Source organism: Ranitomeya variabilis, chromosome 2 (assembly GCF_051348905.1).
Source record: "Ranitomeya variabilis isolate aRanVar5 chromosome 2, aRanVar5.hap1, whole genome shotgun sequence".
NCBI classification, from domain to species: domain Eukaryota; kingdom Metazoa; phylum Chordata; class Amphibia; order Anura; family Dendrobatidae; genus Ranitomeya; species Ranitomeya variabilis.
This window is the reverse complement of record NC_135233.1, coordinates 875316654-875336108: the sequence shown is the minus strand read 5'-3', so window position 1 is coordinate 875336108 and position 19455 is coordinate 875316654. Positions and strand designations below refer to the sequence as shown.

The 19455-nt window shown below is 41.6% G+C and overlaps 1 protein-coding gene across 2 annotated transcripts in view; it reads left to right on the top strand.

Annotated features, from left to right (window-relative positions):
- Nucleotides 1–19455, top strand: part of LOC143808071 (putative cation-transporting ATPase 13A4) — a 730794-nt gene that overhangs the window by 618057 nt on the left and 93282 nt on the right. Inside the window, exons 20-21 of one of the 2 annotated variants that reach the window (XM_077290327.1) lie at nucleotides 7584–7688; nucleotides 18641–18720. The exons of the other annotated variant lie outside the window; for it this stretch is intronic. Of the exons in view, the coding sequence (XP_077146442.1) occupies nucleotides 7584–7688; nucleotides 18641–18720 (185 nt within the window). The remainder of the gene's footprint in view (nucleotides 1–7583; nucleotides 7689–18640; nucleotides 18721–19455) is intronic. 2 annotated transcript variants of the gene reach the window in all.

The window sequence follows — 19455 nt, the reverse complement described above, 5'->3', positions numbered from 1 at the left end:
ATTTTTAGGAACTTTTTTTGTTAGGAAGTAATAAGGGTTAAAAGTTGCCCAGCGATTTCTCATTTTTGCAACAAAATTTACAAAACAATTTTTTTAGGGACCATCTCACATTTAAAGTCACTTTAAGGGGTGTACATGACAGAAAATATCTAAACATGACACCATTCTAAAAACTACACCCCTCAACATGATCAAAACCAATTCAAGAAGTTTATTAACTCTTTATGTGCTTCACAGGAACTGAAGCAATGTGGAAGGAAAAAATGAACATTTAACTTTTTTTTGCAAACATTTTAATTCAGAACCAATTTTTTTATTTTTACAAGTTTAAAAAGAGAAAATGAACCACAAAATTTATTGTGCAATTTCTCCTGAATACGACGATACCCCATATATGGGGGTAAACTAATGTTTGGGCACACGGCAGGGCTTGGAAGAGAGGGAGCACCATTTGACTTTTTCAATGCAGAATTGGCTGGAATTGAGATCGGACGCCATGTCATATTTGGAGAGCCCCTGATTTGCCTAAACAGTGGAAACCCCCCACAAGTGACACCATTTTGGAAACTAGACCCCTTAAGGAACTTATCTAGATGTGTGGTGAGCACTTTGACCCAACAAGTGCTTCACAGAAGTTTATAACGTAGAGCCGTGAAAATAAAAAATCACATTGTTTACACAAAAATTATATTTTGCCCCCAAATTTTTATTTTCACAAGGGTAACAGGAGAATTTAGACCACGAAAGTTGTGCAATTTGTCCTGAGTACGCTGATACCCCATATGTGGGGGTAAACCACAGTTTGGGCGCATGACAGAGCTTGGAAGAGAAGGAGTTCCCTTTGACTTTTTAAATGCAGAATTGGCTGGAATTGAGATTGGACATCATGTCGCTTTTGGAGAGCCCCTGATGTGCCTAAACAGTGGAAACCCCTCACAAATGACCCTATTTTGGAAACTAGATTCATTAAGGAACTCATCTAGATGTGTGGTGAGCACTTTGAACCCCCAAGTGCTTTACAGAAATTTATAACGTAGAGCTGTGAAAATAAAAAATCCTTTTTTCCCTCAAAAATGATTTTTTTAGCTTGCAATTTTTTATTTTTTCCAGGGTAACAGGAGAAATTTGACCCCAGAATTTGTTATCCAGCTTGTCTTGACTACACTGATACCCCATATGTTGGGGGACCACTGTTTGGGTGCATGGCAGAGCTCGCAAGGGAAGGAGCGCCATTTTGGAATGCAGACTTTGACAGAATGGTCTGCGGGCATTATGTTGCGTTTGAAGGGCCCCTGATGTACCTAAATGGTAGAAACCCCACACAAGTGACCACATTTTGGAAACTACCCCCCATGGAACTTATCTAGATATGTGGTGAGCATTTTGAATGCCCAAGTGCTTCACAGAAGTTTAAAATGCAGAGTCGTGAAAATAAAAAATATTTTTTTTCCACAAAAATGATTTTTTTAGCCTCCAATTTTTTATTTTCCCAGGGGATACAGGAGAAATTGGACCCCAAAAGTTGTTGTCCAATTTGTCCTGAGTACGCTAATACCCCATGTGTGGGGGTACCAATGTTTAGTCACATATCGGGGCTCGGAAGGGAAGTAGTGACATTTTAAAATGCAGACTTTGATGGAATAGTTTGTGGGTGTCATGTTGCATTTTCAGAGCCCCTGATGTACCTAAACTGTAGAAACCTCCCCACAAGTGACCCCATTTTGGAAACTAGACCCCCACAAGGAACTAATCTAGATATGTGGTGAGCATTTTGAACTCCCAAGTGTTTCACAGAAGTTTGACGCATAGCTGTGAAATTAAAAAAAATCATTTTTTTCCCACAAAAATGATTTTTTAGCCCCCAATTTTTTTTTATTTTTGCAACGGTAACAGGAGAAACTGGATGCCAAAAGTTGTTGTCCAATTAGTACTTAGTACGCTGATGCCCCATATGTGGGTTAAACCACTGTTTGGGCGCATGGCAGAGCTCAAAAGGGAGTGAGCACCATTTCACTTTTTGAGCGCAAAATTGGCTGTCACCTTTGGAGACCCCCTGATGTACCTAAACAGTGGAAACCCCCCAATTCTAACTCCAACCCTAACCCCAACACACCCCTAATCCCAACCTGATCCATAATTCTAATCACAACCCTAACCATAACCCCAATCACAACCCTAACCCCAAAACACCCTTAACCCTAATCCCAACCCTAACCATAACTCTAATCAAAACCCTAAGCCCAACACACCCCTAATCCTAATCTCAACACTAACCTCAAACCTAACACTAAACCCAATACACCCCTAATCCAAATCCAACCTTAACCTTAACCCTAATCCCTAACTTAACCCTAATTCCAAACGTAACCCTAATGCCAACCCTAACCCTAATGGCAACCCTAAACAAAACCCTAATCCCAACCCTAACCCCAATCCCAACTCTAACCCTAACTTTAGCCCAACCCTAGCCCTAACCCTAACTTTAGCCCCAACCCTAACCCTAACTTTAGCCCCAACCCTAACCCTAACTTTAGCCCCAACCCTAACCCTAGACATAACCTTAACCCTGGCCCCAACCCTAAACCTAACTTTAGCCCCAACCCTAACCCTAGCCCTAACCCTAATTGTAAAATGGAAATATATCCTTTTTTTATTTTGTTATTTTTTCCTAACTAAGCGGGTGATAAAGGAGGGGTTAATTTACTATTTTTTTCATTTTGATCACTGTGATAGGATCTATCACAGTGACCAAAATGAAACAAGAGGAAGAATCTTAAGTACCCTTAACTACCGCCGTTAAATGGCGTATCAGCGGTCATTAAGAGAGCTTCCACCCAAGACAGCAGTGAAGCACACAGTTTACATCGCAGCTCTAGATTTCCAACCTCCAGCATGTCAATTCGTCAATGCCAAAACATTAGCAGCAGCAGCAACAGTAGTGGTGGAAGTGGAAGAAGAAATTTCTGTGAGTCCTTTGACATGTTTTTAGACCAACTCGTGCACCAGCACAACAGAGTCCAAGTCTTACACTTGGTGAACGAATGGAGAGGATGGTGAAGGAGTATCTAGAGTATAAATACCATCAGGGAGGGTTTGGACCCTTTTACACTTTGGTCTTCCAAAATGGATTAGAGGCCTGAGCTCGCTTCACATGCCTTGGAGGTTTTATCGTGCCTGGCAGCCAGCGTTTCCTCAGAACGAGTCTTCAGCGCTGCTGGTGGTATCCTGATGGATAAGTGCAGCCAGCTGTCCCCTGAAAGTGTAGACCACCTAACTTTCATCATTATGAACACATCATGGATCACCAAGGACTTTTGTACCCCAATCGCAGACCATACAGACTAGGTGATATTGCATTATTTAGTGTGATGCATTAATCACGTAACTGCACTCTGTGATATCTTTAGTGTGGCTACTGTGCCTGCTGTGGCTGCTGCTGTTACTGATGTTAACTCAAATTTATGAAAATGTGAACAGTCACGGTTGGTCTACTGCTGGTGTAACTGTAGTGGAAGACATCTCGGTCCCAATTATACTTTTTCTATTCCCGTGACAGTTATTCCACTTTGGTTGTGTCAGGCCCTCATTTTTTAAAACCCCTTCCTGACATGCCCCGTATTAGTACGGCGCATGTCGGGTCCCCTGCTTTGATGTGGGCTCCGGCGGTGAGCCCACATCAAAGTCGCGACATGTCAGCTGTTATGTACAGCTGACATGTGTGCGCAATAGCCGCAAGTGAAATCGCGATTCACCCACCGCTATTAACCTGTTAAATGCCGCTGTCAAATGCTGACAGCGGCATTTAACCGGCGCTTCCGGCCGCGAGGCCGGAAATGACCTCATCGCTGACCCCGTCACATGATCAGGGTCAGTGATGCATCAGGATGGTAACCATAGATGTCCTTGAGACCTCTATGATGCCGGCCTGCTGTGAGCGCCCCCATGTGGTCGGCGCTCATAGCAAACCTGCATTTCAGCTACATAGCAGTGATCTGATGATCGTTGCTATGTAGCTGAGCCGATCGAGTTGTGCCACCTTCTAGTCTCCCATGGAGGCTATTGAAGCATGGCACAAGTTAAAAAAATGTTTTTAAAAATATGAAAAACATAAAAAAAAATAAAAGTTTAAATCACCCCCCTTTCGCCCCATCCTAAATAAAACAATAAAAAAAAATCAAACTTACACATATTTGGTATTGTCCCATTCAGAATCGCCCAATCTATCAATAAAAAAAGGATTAACCTGATTGCTAAATGGCGTAGTGAGAAAAAAATTTGAAGCGCCAGAATTACTTTTTTTGGTTGCCGCGACATTGCATTAAAATGCAATAACAGGCGAAAATAAGAACGTATCTGCACAAAAGTGGTATCATTGAAAATGTCAGCTCGGCACACAAAAAATAAGCCCTCACCTGTCCCCAGATCACGAAAAATGTAGACGCTACGGCCGGGTATTGGAAAATGGCACTTTTTTTTTAGCAAAGTTTAGAATTTTTTTTCTCCACTTAAATAAAAAATAACTTAGACATGTTAGGTATCTATGAACTTGTAATGACATGGAGAATCATAGTGGCAGGTCAGTTTTAGCACTTAGTGAATCTAGCAAAAAAGCCAAGCAAAAAACAAGTGTGGGATTGCACTTTTTTTTTGCAATTTCACCGCACTTGGAATTTTTTTCCCGTTTTCTAGTGCAAGACATAGTAAAATCAATGGTGTTGTTCAAAAGTACATCTCTTTCTGCAAAAAATAAGCCTTCACATGACCATATTGACGGAAAAATAAAAAAGTTATGGCTCTGGGAAGGAGGGGAGTGAAAATTGAAAACACAAAAATGAAAATGGTCCGCGGCAGGAAGGGGTTAAAATGTGAACACTCCTGGTTGGGTGTCCTTCTGATGGATTGGGTGTAGTGGAATAACTGTAGGTCCCTATTATACTATTTCTACTCTCGTGAAATTGATGCCACTTCTGTGCTGTAAGGCCCACATTTGTTTAAATGTGAAAACTCCTAGTTGGATGTCCATCTGCTGGATTGGGTGTTTTGGAAGACATGTCAGTCGTATTATACTATTTTACTTTCGTAAAATTGAAGCCACTTGTGGTTTAAAGCCAACATTTGTTTAAATGTGAACACTCCTGGTTGCATGTCCATCTGCTTGATTGCGTGTAGATGAAGACCTGTCGGTCCTTATTATACTATTTCTATTGTGGTAAAATTGATGCCACTTTTGTGGTGTCTGCCAGTAATTTTTGGAAATGTGAACACTCCTGGTTGGGTGTCCATCTGCTGGATTGGGTGAAGTGAAAGACCTGTCTGTCCCTGTTATACTATTTCTAATGTGGTGCCATTGATGCCACTTTTGTGGTGTCTGCCAGTAATTTTTTGAAACATGAACGCTACTGGTTGTGTGTCCATCTGTTGGATTGGGTGTAGTGGAAGACCTGTCGGTCTCTATTATACTATCTATACTGTGGTGAAATTGATGCCACTTTGGTATTGTCTGTCAATAATTTTTGTAAATGTAAACACTCCTGGTTGGGCTGTTATGGTCCCAATGGAAGGGGACCTCAGAGATTACCGCAAAGTCTGCAAAACATAAATACTCGCTCATAGGGAAGTGGTAACTAGGCTGACCATATACCTGATCCTAGCGCAAACACTAACAGCAGCCGGGGAACGTGCCTACGTTGATCCTAGACGTCTCGCGCCAGCCGGAGAACTAACTAACCCTATCAGGGAAAATAAGACCTCTCTTGCCTCCAGAGAAAAAGACCCCAAAGTAATACAAGCCCCCAACAAATAATAACGGTGAGGTAAGAAGAAAAGACAAACGTAAGAATGAACTAGATTTAGCAAAGAGAGGCCCACTGACTAATAGCAGAATATAGTAAGAAGACTTATATGGTCAGCAAAAAACCCTGCAAAATATCCACGCTGAATATCCAAGAACCCCCAAACCGACTGATGGTGTGGGGGGAGAATATCAGCCCCCTAGAGCTTCCAGCGATATCAGGAATCACATTTTGTACAAGCTGGACAAAAAATAAGAACAATGCAAATGATCAAAAGTACGAAAGCAGGACTTAGCTTATGTTGCAAAGAACCGGGACCTGAAGACAGGAGCAAACAGAAGTGAACTGATTACAACGATGCCAGGCACTGGACTGAGAATCCAGGAAGTTTAAATAGCAACACCCATGGTCTAACGAAGCAGGTGAGTACCAACCTGGTAAAAGACAATCCAAGTGCCAAATCACTAGTGACCACAAGAGGGAGCCAAAAGGTATAGTTCACAACATTGGACCTCCTTCATGCTTGTTGCCTGTAGTAGTAGGCCTCCGAGACCCTCAAGCCTCCACTTTCTTGGATTCAACTACCCATGTTACTACCCTTAAATTTTTCTAACAATGGTAGTCTACAAAACTGAAATTTGTGCCACATGAGTGTGGCTCAGCATGAAAGCAGGTAGAGGTGTTGTATGTGGTCAGGGTTGCCACTAGGAATTTCGGGGCCCGATAATAATGGCAAAATTTTCAGGGCCCCCTTGAGACTCCACCCAGGCTCCACCCCAGCCCCACCTCCACCCCCCGAAATGTCCACAGTCCCACCGCTCTCTCTTTGAAAAATTCCACTTCTCACCAATCGCACATTAACATTTCCCATCACCAGATCACACATATAGCCAGCAGCTTTTGTTTTGGCCATAAGATTCCTCACGGCAATAGAGTAACTGAACCTGCATCTCTTGACACAGGTTCAGTTACTGCACAGGCAGAGTCCTGGGGCCCGAAGCAGAAGAGACAGGGCTTGATGTAGGCCCTCTGTTGATTGGGCCCCATATGCCACTCAAAGCAGTAATGCCCTGATGTGGTATCATGACCTAGTCTTACTGTGACTTTCAATTGAAAGCTGTAAATGCTCTTCCAGACCCCGATACCTCATGCCTGGCTGAATGCTGCAGTGCCATGCTGCAATTTGTACTGTGGGTGAATTGAGGTCACTTTCCTGGTGTCTGTCCCTCATTTGATGTGTTTTGGCTGCATGTGTTGAAGCCGTTATAACTTAGGTGTTGTGCATGCATTTGTTTTTTCCTCCCATTGAGATGAATGGCGTTTGGTAATGTTATGCAAATATTTGAAGAATTAATTGGCGAATATTTCAAATTTGGCAATCATAATCTAAACCAAACATTGAAAATTTGCTTATCTCTAGCACTGACATCAAGTCGACAGTGCTGCACCTAATAGGTGAGCTCAGCAGCACTGAGTGGCTTTTGCTGTCAACTTAGGTAGACCTGTGCAGGTTGTGTTTGTGATAGCAGAGCAGTGAAGAACACTAACCCTCCATTTACCCATAGGCAAATATGTTGAGGTCACTTTTACATTACTAAGGGATTGGACACAGGGCTAAAGGACCTGAGTGTTATTTGTGTCTTTTCTGGGTGATTGAATACTTGTAATTCTAGGTGAGTTGATCTGCTACAAATCACATTTTTTAGAAGACCTCAGCAAAGCCAGTAAATTACAATTTCAACAGATTTTGTTGTCAAGTTGATAATATTTGTTTTTTATTTTGAAATCCAGGACTCATGCATCAGTATCTGTGACACAAAAACGAGTTTTCATTTTGCTATGACTGGAAAATCATATCAGGTTATTGTAAATCATTTCTATGAATTACTTCCTAAAGTGAGTATAACAACATTTGTATCACTTGCACTATTTTCAATAAAGAAATATTGGCTTAGTCTGTGTTCTCGCCTTCAAGTTTTTAATGCATTTTTAAGGCAAAAGCCACAAATGTGTTCAAGAGAAGGACATAACTCTCAACTGCACAAAAATAGTTCCCCTATCTGGTTTATAAGTCTTGGCCACCACAGAATCATCATCATCATCATAGTCATCCCTGATTTGGTTGAAAATTGCCTCTTTGTGGAAAATGGCAGGAGCTGCTTGCCCCGCCATCTGATTCCCACCAAGAGATTTGCCCTTCATTGCATATATTGTTGTTTCTATTAAATTATCTTCTCCCTTGAAAAAATTATTTAACCCATGAAACCTACATTGTTGCATACACACAGAAAGTAAGATGCAACAAAAGTCAAACAGTATTGTTGTTGCGCATACAGTTGCAAAATTGGCCTAGTAATACATACAGTGGGGCAAAAAAGTATTTAGTCATTCAGCAATAGTGCAAGTTCCACCACTTAAAAAGATGAGAGGCATCTGTAATTTACATCATAGGTAGACCTCAACTATGGGAGACAAACTGAGAAAAAAAAAATCCAGAAAATCACATTGTCTGTTTTTTTTATCATTTTATTTGCATATTATGGTGGAAAATAAGTATTTGGTCAGAAACAAACAATCAAGATTTCTGGCTCTCACAGACCTGTAACTTCTTCTTTAAGAGTCTCCTCTTTCCTCCACTCATTACCTGTAGTAATGGCACCTGTTTAAACTTGTTATCAGTATAAAAAGACACCTGTGCACACCCTCAAACAGTCTGACTCCAAACTCCACTATGGTGAAGACCAAAGAGCTGTCAAAGGACACCAGAAACAAAATTGTAGCCCTGCACCAGGCTGGGAAGACTGAAACTGCAATAGCCAACCAGCTTGGAGTGAAGAAATCAACAGTGGGAGCAATAATTAGAAAATGGAAGACATTCAAGACCACTGATAATCTCCCTCGATCTGGGGCTCCACGCAAAATCCCACCCCGTGGGGTCAGAATAATCACAAGAATGGTGAGCAAAAATCCCAGAACCACAAGGGGGGACCTAGTGAATGAACTGCAGAGAGCTGGGACCAATGTAACAAGGCCTACCATAAGTAACACACTACGCCGGGGGCGTGGCCTGACTGTGGAAGAGAGCGGTCGCACATCTTGTGAGCTCCTGCCTGGCTCTGGATCCCCATCAAACTTATAAGACCCACGGAGATATTAATAATACCAGAGGCGGTCAAAAACACAGTGCTTAGCCCTAGGGGCATTTGAGGACGAGCGCTGCACTTTATTCCGGCGCAGGACCTGCGGGCTTCGGAGGGGAAGAAGAGAGGCGATAGTGACGTCGCCATCTTGGATTTTCTTCAGCCTGTGAGCGCTATTGAACGCAGCGGCTCCGGGAAGGTACGGCTGGCCCTCTCCCTGGATTTCCTCCCCCGCCTCAGCACACCGCTCGCACGATTCACCGCTTACCTGTATTGGCGCGGTCTGGCTCTAACGCCTCCTGCGGTGCTCCGGGCTGTCGCTGCTGGGCCCCCGGTGCTGCTGCCCACCTGTGGTGCCTTGAGTGAGAGAGGGGTGTCGCGTCTGCTGCCGGGACCGCTGGAGGAGATCTTCGTCCTCGGTGGCGCTCCATGCTCTCCGCAACCCGGCGATTGCGATTGCCTTGACAGGACAACGCGCCTCTGAGAGAGAAGCGAGGGACCCGGGGATTTCCCGCCAAGCCCGGCGCCATTTTGACTCATCCGCATAGTGCAGGGGGGATTCCCTGAGGGCTGCACTCAAAGTAAGATCGCTCCTTCCCTTCTGCTCTAGTCTGCTCCTCCCTACCAGCTACCCCATACCCACCTATTCAACACAAATCCCTCAGAATTCTGACTGTGGGTTGCATTGAAGGGTCGGCTGAATATAGTGCCAAAATCAGACGGTGATATCATCAGTGTTGGGCTTTTGCGACATTATCTGGGGGATTTGTTGTCTTTCCTTGGTACTACATGATCAATTCTCAGTACTAGTACTTAAAAGCTCAATTAACCTCTAAGCTTCTGCAAAAGACACTAGATTCCTCTTATATATTTAAGCAGACCTGCACTGACACCTATTGGCCGCACAAGTGAATATCATCTTTAATATTTCCTCAGAACTACAGGAATCTTGTGCCCTTTCGCCCTGATTGAAGTAGCAAATCTGTCAAACTTAGGGACGGTTGAAAACCCCAAAAAAATGGAACTATAATATCTCCTAAAGCAGCTGGAGGAGGAATTAGAAGCATTCTTTATAACCTGAAACAGTGCACGATGGTTAGGTCCAGCACCAAAACGCCTAGATCAACTAAAACAAATACTCTCGCTTTGCAATCAGATATGGACAAGTATTTAAAAAAGCGGTTAACTGCTGCTAGTGCTATTAAAACAAACTACCCTTCTGACCCAGCCCCGGATGGGGAGACAGATACAGATATGGAGAGTGATTCGGATATGGGATCAGAGAGCAAAGAACAGCCAGTAACGCGTTCCTTTATTAAACGAATATTGTCTAAGGTACTGGAACCCATTGGAAAAGAGCTGACTGACATTAAGCATGAGATTTCCCAACAGGGCCACAGACTGGAGTCCTTAGAAAATGCCCAAAGCAGTCACGTAGAATACTCCAATGCCATTTTGACCTGTCTTAAAACACAAGAGGAACAGATACAAATTGTACACTCCACTCTAGAGGATCACGAGAATAGAGAGCGCAGGAACAACATCAGAGTTAAAGGTTTACCAGAATCTGTGGCAGCTGAGGCCCTAACCAAAGCGGCTACAGAAATATTCCGCTCTATCCTTACAGATCAAGATCCTCAGGATATAGAAATTATTAGGATCCATAGAGTACTCCGTCCCAAGCCCAAACAAGGGGACCCTCCTCGAGATGTTTTATGTAGGTTTCTTGATTTCCGTACTAAAGATTTAATTTTAAGACGAGCAAGAGAAGTGCAGGAAATTAAATTTGAAGGCTCACTGATTAAATTGTTCCAGGACTTATCAGCAATAACTCTGAGGAAGCGTTATATTCTCAAACCGTTTACAGAGGCTCTCATCCAGAAGAAACTACAGTACCGCTGGCTCTACCCATTTGGGATACAAGTCATCGCTGAGGACAAGAGACTACAAGCCAGATCATCAGCGGACATCAAGAAAATCTGTGGGGAATTAAACATCACCCTGGCCCAGTATCCGGACATTGAGTCCTTTCATGCGGCCTCCACATTGCACCCCCTTCCTCTTCCGACGCCATGGCAGTCTGTCTCCACACCCAAAGCTCAAAAGACTAAACGCAAGAGCCTCAAAACGACTCCCACCAAGGATCAGGTTACTTGAGAAAACATTAATTTGAGTGGATATTTTTAAAAGACTTGATCCTTAATGATTTTCATAGAGATCGAGCTCTTACTCATATACTAATTGGGTACAAGTTTACTGTTTTAGTTTAAAACAATGTTTCAGTTATTTAATGCATTTTTTGTTTAGTTAGCTTTCCTCCAAACTAGCTGATAGTATGTCTTTAATCCAAGACAAGTGCTCAGATATGTTGCACTCACACGAGTGTATTGTTGTTCTAAATCCCCCTTTGTTGTTTAACACTTTCCTACTTTTAACGCTTTCCCCTCCTTTTCCTTCCCTGGTCCCTCCCCCTTCTTTATTTCCCCAGGCATCTCGTGAGGATATCCTGCAAATACCGACATGTCCAGATGGCGGTTAACCAGAGAACATTCAAACTACTGACTCTCAACACTAAAGGGTTCAACTCACCGGCAACCAGAGGTCAAACACTCTCGCACTTTAAGAAAAAAGGTATCGATATTCTCCTATTACAGGAGACGCACTTTATAGACAAAAAGGTTCCTACATTTGACAAAGCCCACTACAACAGATGGTTTCATGCCATCTCACCACAAAAAAAGTCAAGGGGAGTATCGGTGGCCATAGCCAAAGACATTCCCTTTCAACTTCATGATCAGATGACAGATACAAATGGTCGTTATATCTTGGTGAAGGGGATTCTAGCGGGAGTAGTTGTAACCATATGCAATATTTATGCCCCAAACACGAAACAGCTGAAATGGCTGCTCGCTACGTTTAAAAAAATAAGAGACTTTAGGGAAGGTATACTATTATTGGGTGGTGACTTTAATTTAGCCTTTGAACCAAGTATAGATACAACAAAGAAAAAAAGTGCGATATCCTTAAGGGACTTGTCCAGATTAAAGCATTCACTGCACTCTCTGAATATGGTAGACATATGGCGTTATATGCACCCGTCAACTCGAGACTATACCTTTTACTCTTTCCCGCACGGCTCATACCACCGTATTGACTACCTGCTCGCACCACGATCCTTGCTGCCCAATATTAAACATGTGGAGATAGCTCCCTCATTATTTTCTGATCATTCTTATGTAGTGACCGAATTAGCACTATCCAAACAATTTTCCACATGCAGATCATGGCAACTCAATGACTCATTGCTTGATAATACTACAAATAAAAAACGTATCCAAAAAGCCATAACAACATATTTTGAGTTGAACAATAATGCGGAAACATCGCCGCTAATAATTTGGGAGGCACATAAGTCTGTAATCAGAGGCGAATTTATATCAATAGCATCTTATTTGAAAAAATTGGAAGGAAAGGAGATTGACTCTCTGTATGAAGAGATAAAACTCTTAGAGTCACAACACAAAAAAACTCTACTATCCCAGGTCCTGTTAGAACTTACAGCCAAGAGACAGAGACTAAAAGATATTCTGAGGGAGCAATCAGTTAAGTTCTTTGCCTCTCTTAAAAACCGAATATATGTACATGGTGATAAGGCTTCAAAGCTAACTATGTCACTAATTAAAAAAAGACAAGCCCGCACGTTCGTTCATGTTATTAAAACGAAGTCAGGTTTAAAGACCCAAAATTACTCTGAAATAGAGAGAGAATTCTTGTCCTACTATAAGTCTTTATATCATTTGCGCCCTGAAGATGATGAAAATGAAAAGAGCCAAAAGAGACAGGATATCCAATCCTTTCTAAAACATTTAAAGCTCCCAACCTTATCTAAATCCCAACAAGATCGATTACTTAAGCCTTTTACTATGGCAGAACTCCGGTCGACCCTGTCGAAATGTCCTAGAGGGAAAGCTCCAGGCCCAGACGGCTTTTCGACTCATTACTACAGTGTCAATTCTGAGCTATTACTTCCTCATTTGCTTAACATGTGTAATGGTCTCCGGGAAGGAGGGGTGGCGCCGCGGCAGCTACTTGAAGCCAGAATCTCTTTGATATTCAAAGAAGGTAAAGATCCAGAGCAATGTGGCAGTTATAGACCCATATCATTGCTGAATACAGATCTGAAGATATATGCGAGAATGATGGCGGATAGAGTTGCGGCGGTGCTCCCCCAGTTAATTTCCTTGAACCAATCTGGGTTTGTAAAGGGAAGAGAGGGGAAGGACAACGCTTACAAAATTTTACACTTGATACAATTTGCTAAATGGAGAAAATTACCAATGGCACTAATGGGTATTGATGCGGAGAAGGCGTTCGACAGGGTCGACTGGATTTTCTTACAGGAAACATTGTCACGATTCGGCTTCCCCTTATCAGTAATTATAGCTATCATGGGAATGTACTCATGCCCCTCAGCGAGAATTAAATTAAATGGTTCTTTGACAGACTCATTTCAAATACACAATGGCACGAGGCAGGGTTGCCCCCTTTCCCCGCTACTTTTTGTATTGTCGATTGAACCGCTTATACAAGCCATACAACAATGCACTGAAATAACAGGCCTACAGATCCAAGGAGCCCACTATAAAACTGTAGCGTTTGCGGACGACCTTTTATTGATAATCACTAGACCTCTGAAGACTATCCCAGCCATACTTGCAATTTTAGAAAAGTTTAGCAAACTATCGAATTTCAAAATAAATGAAACAAAGTCTGAATTCTTAAATTTAGGCCTCCCCATACATGTAGTAAATAAGCTTAAACAAATGTACTCATTCCCTTGGCAAACAGAAAGTCTTAAATACTTAGGTATACAACTGTGTGCGTCAGAAAAGGACCTATTTGAGCTTAATTTCAATCAGCTATTAAAGAATATAACGAGAACCCTCCACTCCTGGAAGGACGCACATTTGTCATGGGTGGGCAGAAAAAATATACTAAAGAGCATAATTCTGCCAAAATTCCTATATGTATTTAACATGCTCCCAATTCAAGTCCCTTCCTCCTTCCTCTCTAAAGTGCATTCAATCTTCTTTAGTTATATTTGGCAAAATAATAAGCCACGTATTAATTCAAAAACCCTAACACTGCCAAGAGAGATGGGAGGGATGAACGCTCCAGACATAATAAGGTATTATCATGCTGCACACATCTCCAGAACAATTCATTGGATCAGATCGACTGAAAACAAACAATGGCTAAATATAGAACAGGAAATGTCGCCCTATCCTCTGCGTTCTATATTATTAGGACAAAATGTTGCTCTGTACCCAACAAAAATACAAAACATTCATACCTCAGCCACAATTAAAGTATGGGGAAAATATCGCCATAGTTTAGCTCCTCCCATATCTCCCTTGGCAGCACTTACAGACTTGCTAGAATCTCTCCCAAAACAGGCTTCGCATATCTCGTTGGAGCACATACTAGAAGATGGTGCCCTTTTATCATTAGAAAAATTGCACAAAATCCCAGGTCTTTCAAGCCTTACATTTCTGCAGCATAGAAGACTTTCCCATATAATCAATCAATATGCCCGTCAAGCCGATCTTAATAGATCATTAACCGCTTACGAAAGATTATGTGCTGAACTGAGACCCCCTACCAAAATTTTGTCAACCATTTATCAATCATTAATCAAAATCGACACAACGTTAAAACGCGCATACTTAGCCAGATGGGAGAGAGACCTAGGTTGCTCCTTTTCTGACTCACAAATCAAACACATTTATAGAAACTCACATGGCCTCTCAAAATGTGTGAGAATTCAAGAAAATTCATTTAAACTACTCACCAGATGGTATATCACGCCCAAACAAATCCAGGGATGGAACCCTGCTGCTTCTTCAGACTGTTGGAGGTGCGGAGTGGAGGAAGGAAATTATCTGCACATATGGTGGTCCTGCTCGGCATTAGCCCCCCTCTGGAAAGATGTTAACTCAGTATTAAGCAAACTATTACATAAGCGCATTATGTGCGAACCAGAGAACGTATTCCTCCACTTCCCAACTGCGACAGGTGACAAAACAACTGACAAACTAGCTCAATTCATTATAGCAGCGGGGAAATCTTTGATTCCTCAACACTGGAACTCCAAAACAATACCCACTAATACCCAACTACTTCTAAAAATAGAACAATTGTATCACATAGAAGAATTGGCTGCCAAAGTCAATCATAATCTTGAAAATTTCAACTGCGTCTGGAAACCTTGGACCCTATACAGAACGCAACAACCCTTTATTTCTGAAATAACAGAAAAAATATCATAAACCTACTAATGGATATCACAGGTGCCGTAGTCCCTTTCCCCCCCCCCCCACCTCCCCCTCTCCCATTTCTACTCTTTGACCCTAATTTTCAATTCTTTGTTTCTTCCTCCCTCTTCCTGTTATTTTACAGGTGAATGCTCTTTAAACCAGAAATGATTGTCATATGTACGCCAAGAATGCAGTTTAGTCTATTATTTTCATTTATTAATATGAAGATATGTGTATGTAGTTACTCATTTTACTGTGGCGCTTAAGGAATGGAATATTGGTGGTTTTCTGTATATTTTTTCCATATGTTGCATTTACCTTGTATTGATGGAAATTCATTGTTTTGTTTGTATAAACATGCTTTTCAATAAAAAGAACGTTGAAAGAAAAAAAGTAACACACTACGCCACCATGGACTCAGATCCTGCAGTGCCAGACGTGTCCCACTGCTTAAGCCAGTACATGTCCGGGCCCGTCTGAAGTTTGCTAGAGAGCATTTGGATGATCCAGAGGAGTTTTGGGAGAATGTCCTATGGTCTGATGAAACCAAACTGGAACTGTTTGGTAGAAACACAACTTGTCGTGTTTGGAGGAAAAAGAATACTGAGTTGCATCCATCAAACACCATACCTACTGTAAAGCATGGTGGTGGAAACATCATGCTTTGGGGCTGTTTCTCTGCAAAGGGGCCAGGACGACTGATCCGGGTACATGAAAGAATGAATGGGGCCATGTATCGTGAGATTTTGAGTGCAAACCTCCTTCCATCAGCAAGGGCATTGAAGATGAAACGTGGCTGGGTCTTTCAACATGACAATGATCCAAAGCACACCGCCAGGGCAACGAAGGAGTGGCTTCGTAAGAAGCATTTCAAGGTCCTGGAGTGGCCTAGCCAGTCTCCAGATCTCAACCCTATAGAAAACCTTTGGAGGGAGTTGAAAGTCCGTGTTGCCAAGCGAAAAGCCAAAAACATCACTGCTCTAGAGGAGATCTGCATGGAGGAATGGGCCAACATACCAACAACAGTGTGTGGCAACCTTGTGAAGACTTACAGAAAACGTTTGACCTCTGTCATTGCCAACAAAGGATATATTACAAAGTATTGAGATGAAATTTTGTTTCTGACCAAATACTTATTTTCCACCATAATATGCAAATAAAATGATAAAAAAACAGACAATGTGATTTTCTGGATTTTTTTTTCTCAGTTTGTCTCCCATAGTTGAGGTCTACCTATGATGTAAATTACAGACGCCTCTCATCTTTTTAAGTGGTGGAACTTGCACTATTGCTGAATGACTAAATACTTTTTTGCCCCACTGTATATGCAAATATTAAGATGGCAAATTTTTTAAAGATTAAAAATAATTAAAAAAAACATCCCCTTAGTCCTTTACGAAAAAGGATATGACAAGGAAAACTAGGTAGGCTTACGTCCCAACAGCAAGCGCCTGTAACATGCTACTGTATTCGGGAATCAAATATTTTACTGTTATACTATTTAAATTTTTGCGGTAGACATTTACATTTAGATTTCTGGAATGTTGAGATTTTTCATTTGTCTTATATTGTCTTAAATAAATAAATAGGTAAATAAATTAAACAAAACAAAAAACAACTTTACAAACTTTACAAATAAAGTGCAAAAGAAATGCAAAACATTATAAAGCTTATGGCTTGTCTTCCTCACAAGTCAGGAATAATATTTTCTGTGCCATTCAATCCTTGTTTTCAGTATTTTTCTTCAGTGGAAAAATTAAACCTAAGAGTTCTTTAATTGTTCTCTTTTTCTGTACTTCATCAAGAATGAAAAAAACTGTATTATGAAGGTGCTAAAATGCAGTATTTCACATATCAATCAACACAGTCACACAGACTCTATGGGTCCTGCACCTCCCTAGAACTTTAATCTGCGTATTATTATTCACAGACTGGGACTAAAACTTCCATTTTCTATGTATGTTCTTAAGTGCTGCAGTAATTAGTGTTGAGCATTCCGATACCGCAAGTATCGGGTATCGGCCGATACTTGCGGGTATCGGAATTCCGATACCGAGATCCGATACTTTTGTGGTATCGGGTATCGATATCGAAACAACATTAATGTGTAAAAGAAAGAATTAAAATAAAAAATATTGCTATACTCACCTCTCCGACGCAGCCTGGACCTCAACGAGGGAACCGGCAGCGTTCTTTTCTTAAAATGCGCGCTTTTCCTTCCTTCCGTGACGTCACGGCTTCTGATTGGTCGCGTGCCGCCCATGTGGCCGCGACGCGACCAATCACAGCAAGCCGTGACGTAATTTTCAGGTCCTTCTAGGCATTCAGGATTTTAAAATTACGTTCCGGCGTTGTGATTGGTCGCGTCGCGGTCACATGGGCGACGCGACCAATCACAAGCCGTGACGTCACGGGAGGCTGGACACACGCGCATTTTAAAATGCGCGCGTCTCCTGCCTCCCGTGACGTCACGGCTTGTGATTGGTCGCGTCGCCCATGTGACCGCGACGCGACCAATCACAACGCCGGAACGTAATTTTAAAATACTGAATGCCTAGAAGGACCTGAAAATTACGTCACGGCTTGCTGTGATTGGTCGCGTCGCGGTCACATGGGCGGCACGCGACCAATCAGAAGCCGTGACGTCACGGAAGGAAGGAAAAGCGCGCATTTTAAGCAAAGAAGGCTCCAGGTTCCCTCGGTGAGGTCCAGGCTGCGTCGGAGAGGTGAGTATAGCAATATTTTTTATTTTAATTCTTTATTTTACACATTAATATGGTTCCCAGGGCCTGAAGGAGAGTTTCCTCTCCTTCAGACCCTGGGAACCATCAGGGATACCGTCTGATACATGAGTCCCATTGACTTGTATTGGTATCGGGTATCGGTATCGGATTAGATCCGATACTTTGCCGGTATCGGCCGATACTTTCTAGCAGTAATACATCATACTGTCTTTTATGTCTTTCTATCCCTATATATCCAGCAAAATGTGAGAAGTTAAAATACAACATTTAATGAAATCAATTAAAATAAATGAATCACGGTTATCAAGGAAAAAAAACAACAAGATACCCAAGTATAGGTCATCAATGTTAAAGTAGTGGACAACCGCTTTAAATCAGCTGTCCCGAAAATAGCATTTCTTGCCTATCCACAGAAACATCAGCCGGATGATTCCAGCTCGTCCAGAGCTGCTTTCATCCCTCCCTGCAATCTGTTTTTAAGTATGTCCTAATAAAGTGAACTATTCTTGAACAAGGGTAAGTGCGTTCCTTTTTCTCTTTAATTTTTTCAGCCGGATGATTGCAATGCTTAAATATGAAATCCACTTAACCTTTTTGTGCTAGATCAATAATTTACGTATTAAGTATAACATATCATTATTTTACAGATCCTTCTCAAAGGCACAATTTTTGCTAGAATGAGTCCAGGACAAAAATCCAGTCTTGTTGAAGAATTACAAAAAATAGAGTAAGTTTAGTTAGTGATGTTAACAAGCAGATATATAGGAGATTGTATGTTTATGCAATTTACCTTTTAACACATATTCACAAAAGGCATGACTTTGCTGGGAGCATGAATGCTACATATTCAAATGACGTAAGAATTACTACATGGATGAGACAGCTTTACTAAAACACATCAATGTACCATAATACTGCAAATGAACATGTGTATATCAGTGGCTCACAATTTTTTTTACCTCGAGCCACATTCATCTTCGATACAATTGTGCTCAAAAGTTTACATACACTTTCAGAATTTGTGCATTCTTGGCCTTTTTTTCAGAGAATATGAATGACAACACCAAAACGTTTTCTTCACTGATGGTTAGTGGTTGGGTGAAGCCATTTCTTGTCAAACTACTTTGTTTTATCTTTTTAAAATAATAATGACAACCCAAAGCATCCAAATGACCCTGATGAGAAGTTCATGTTTTCTGGTGATTTTGGCCTGATAACATGCACAGAAGTTGACACAAATGGGTTTGAATGGCTACTAAATGTAACATCCTCATATGTGACCTGTTTGCTTGTATTCAGTGTGTGTGCATAAAAGCTGAGTGAGTTTCTGTGATCCAGACAGACTTTTGCATCTTTCATCCAGCCACTGTTGGTTCTGGATTGTGAGTCATAGGGAAAGGAAAATAATTGTCAATGGATTTACAGGAAAATGTAGTTGAACTGTATAAGACAGGAAAGAGAT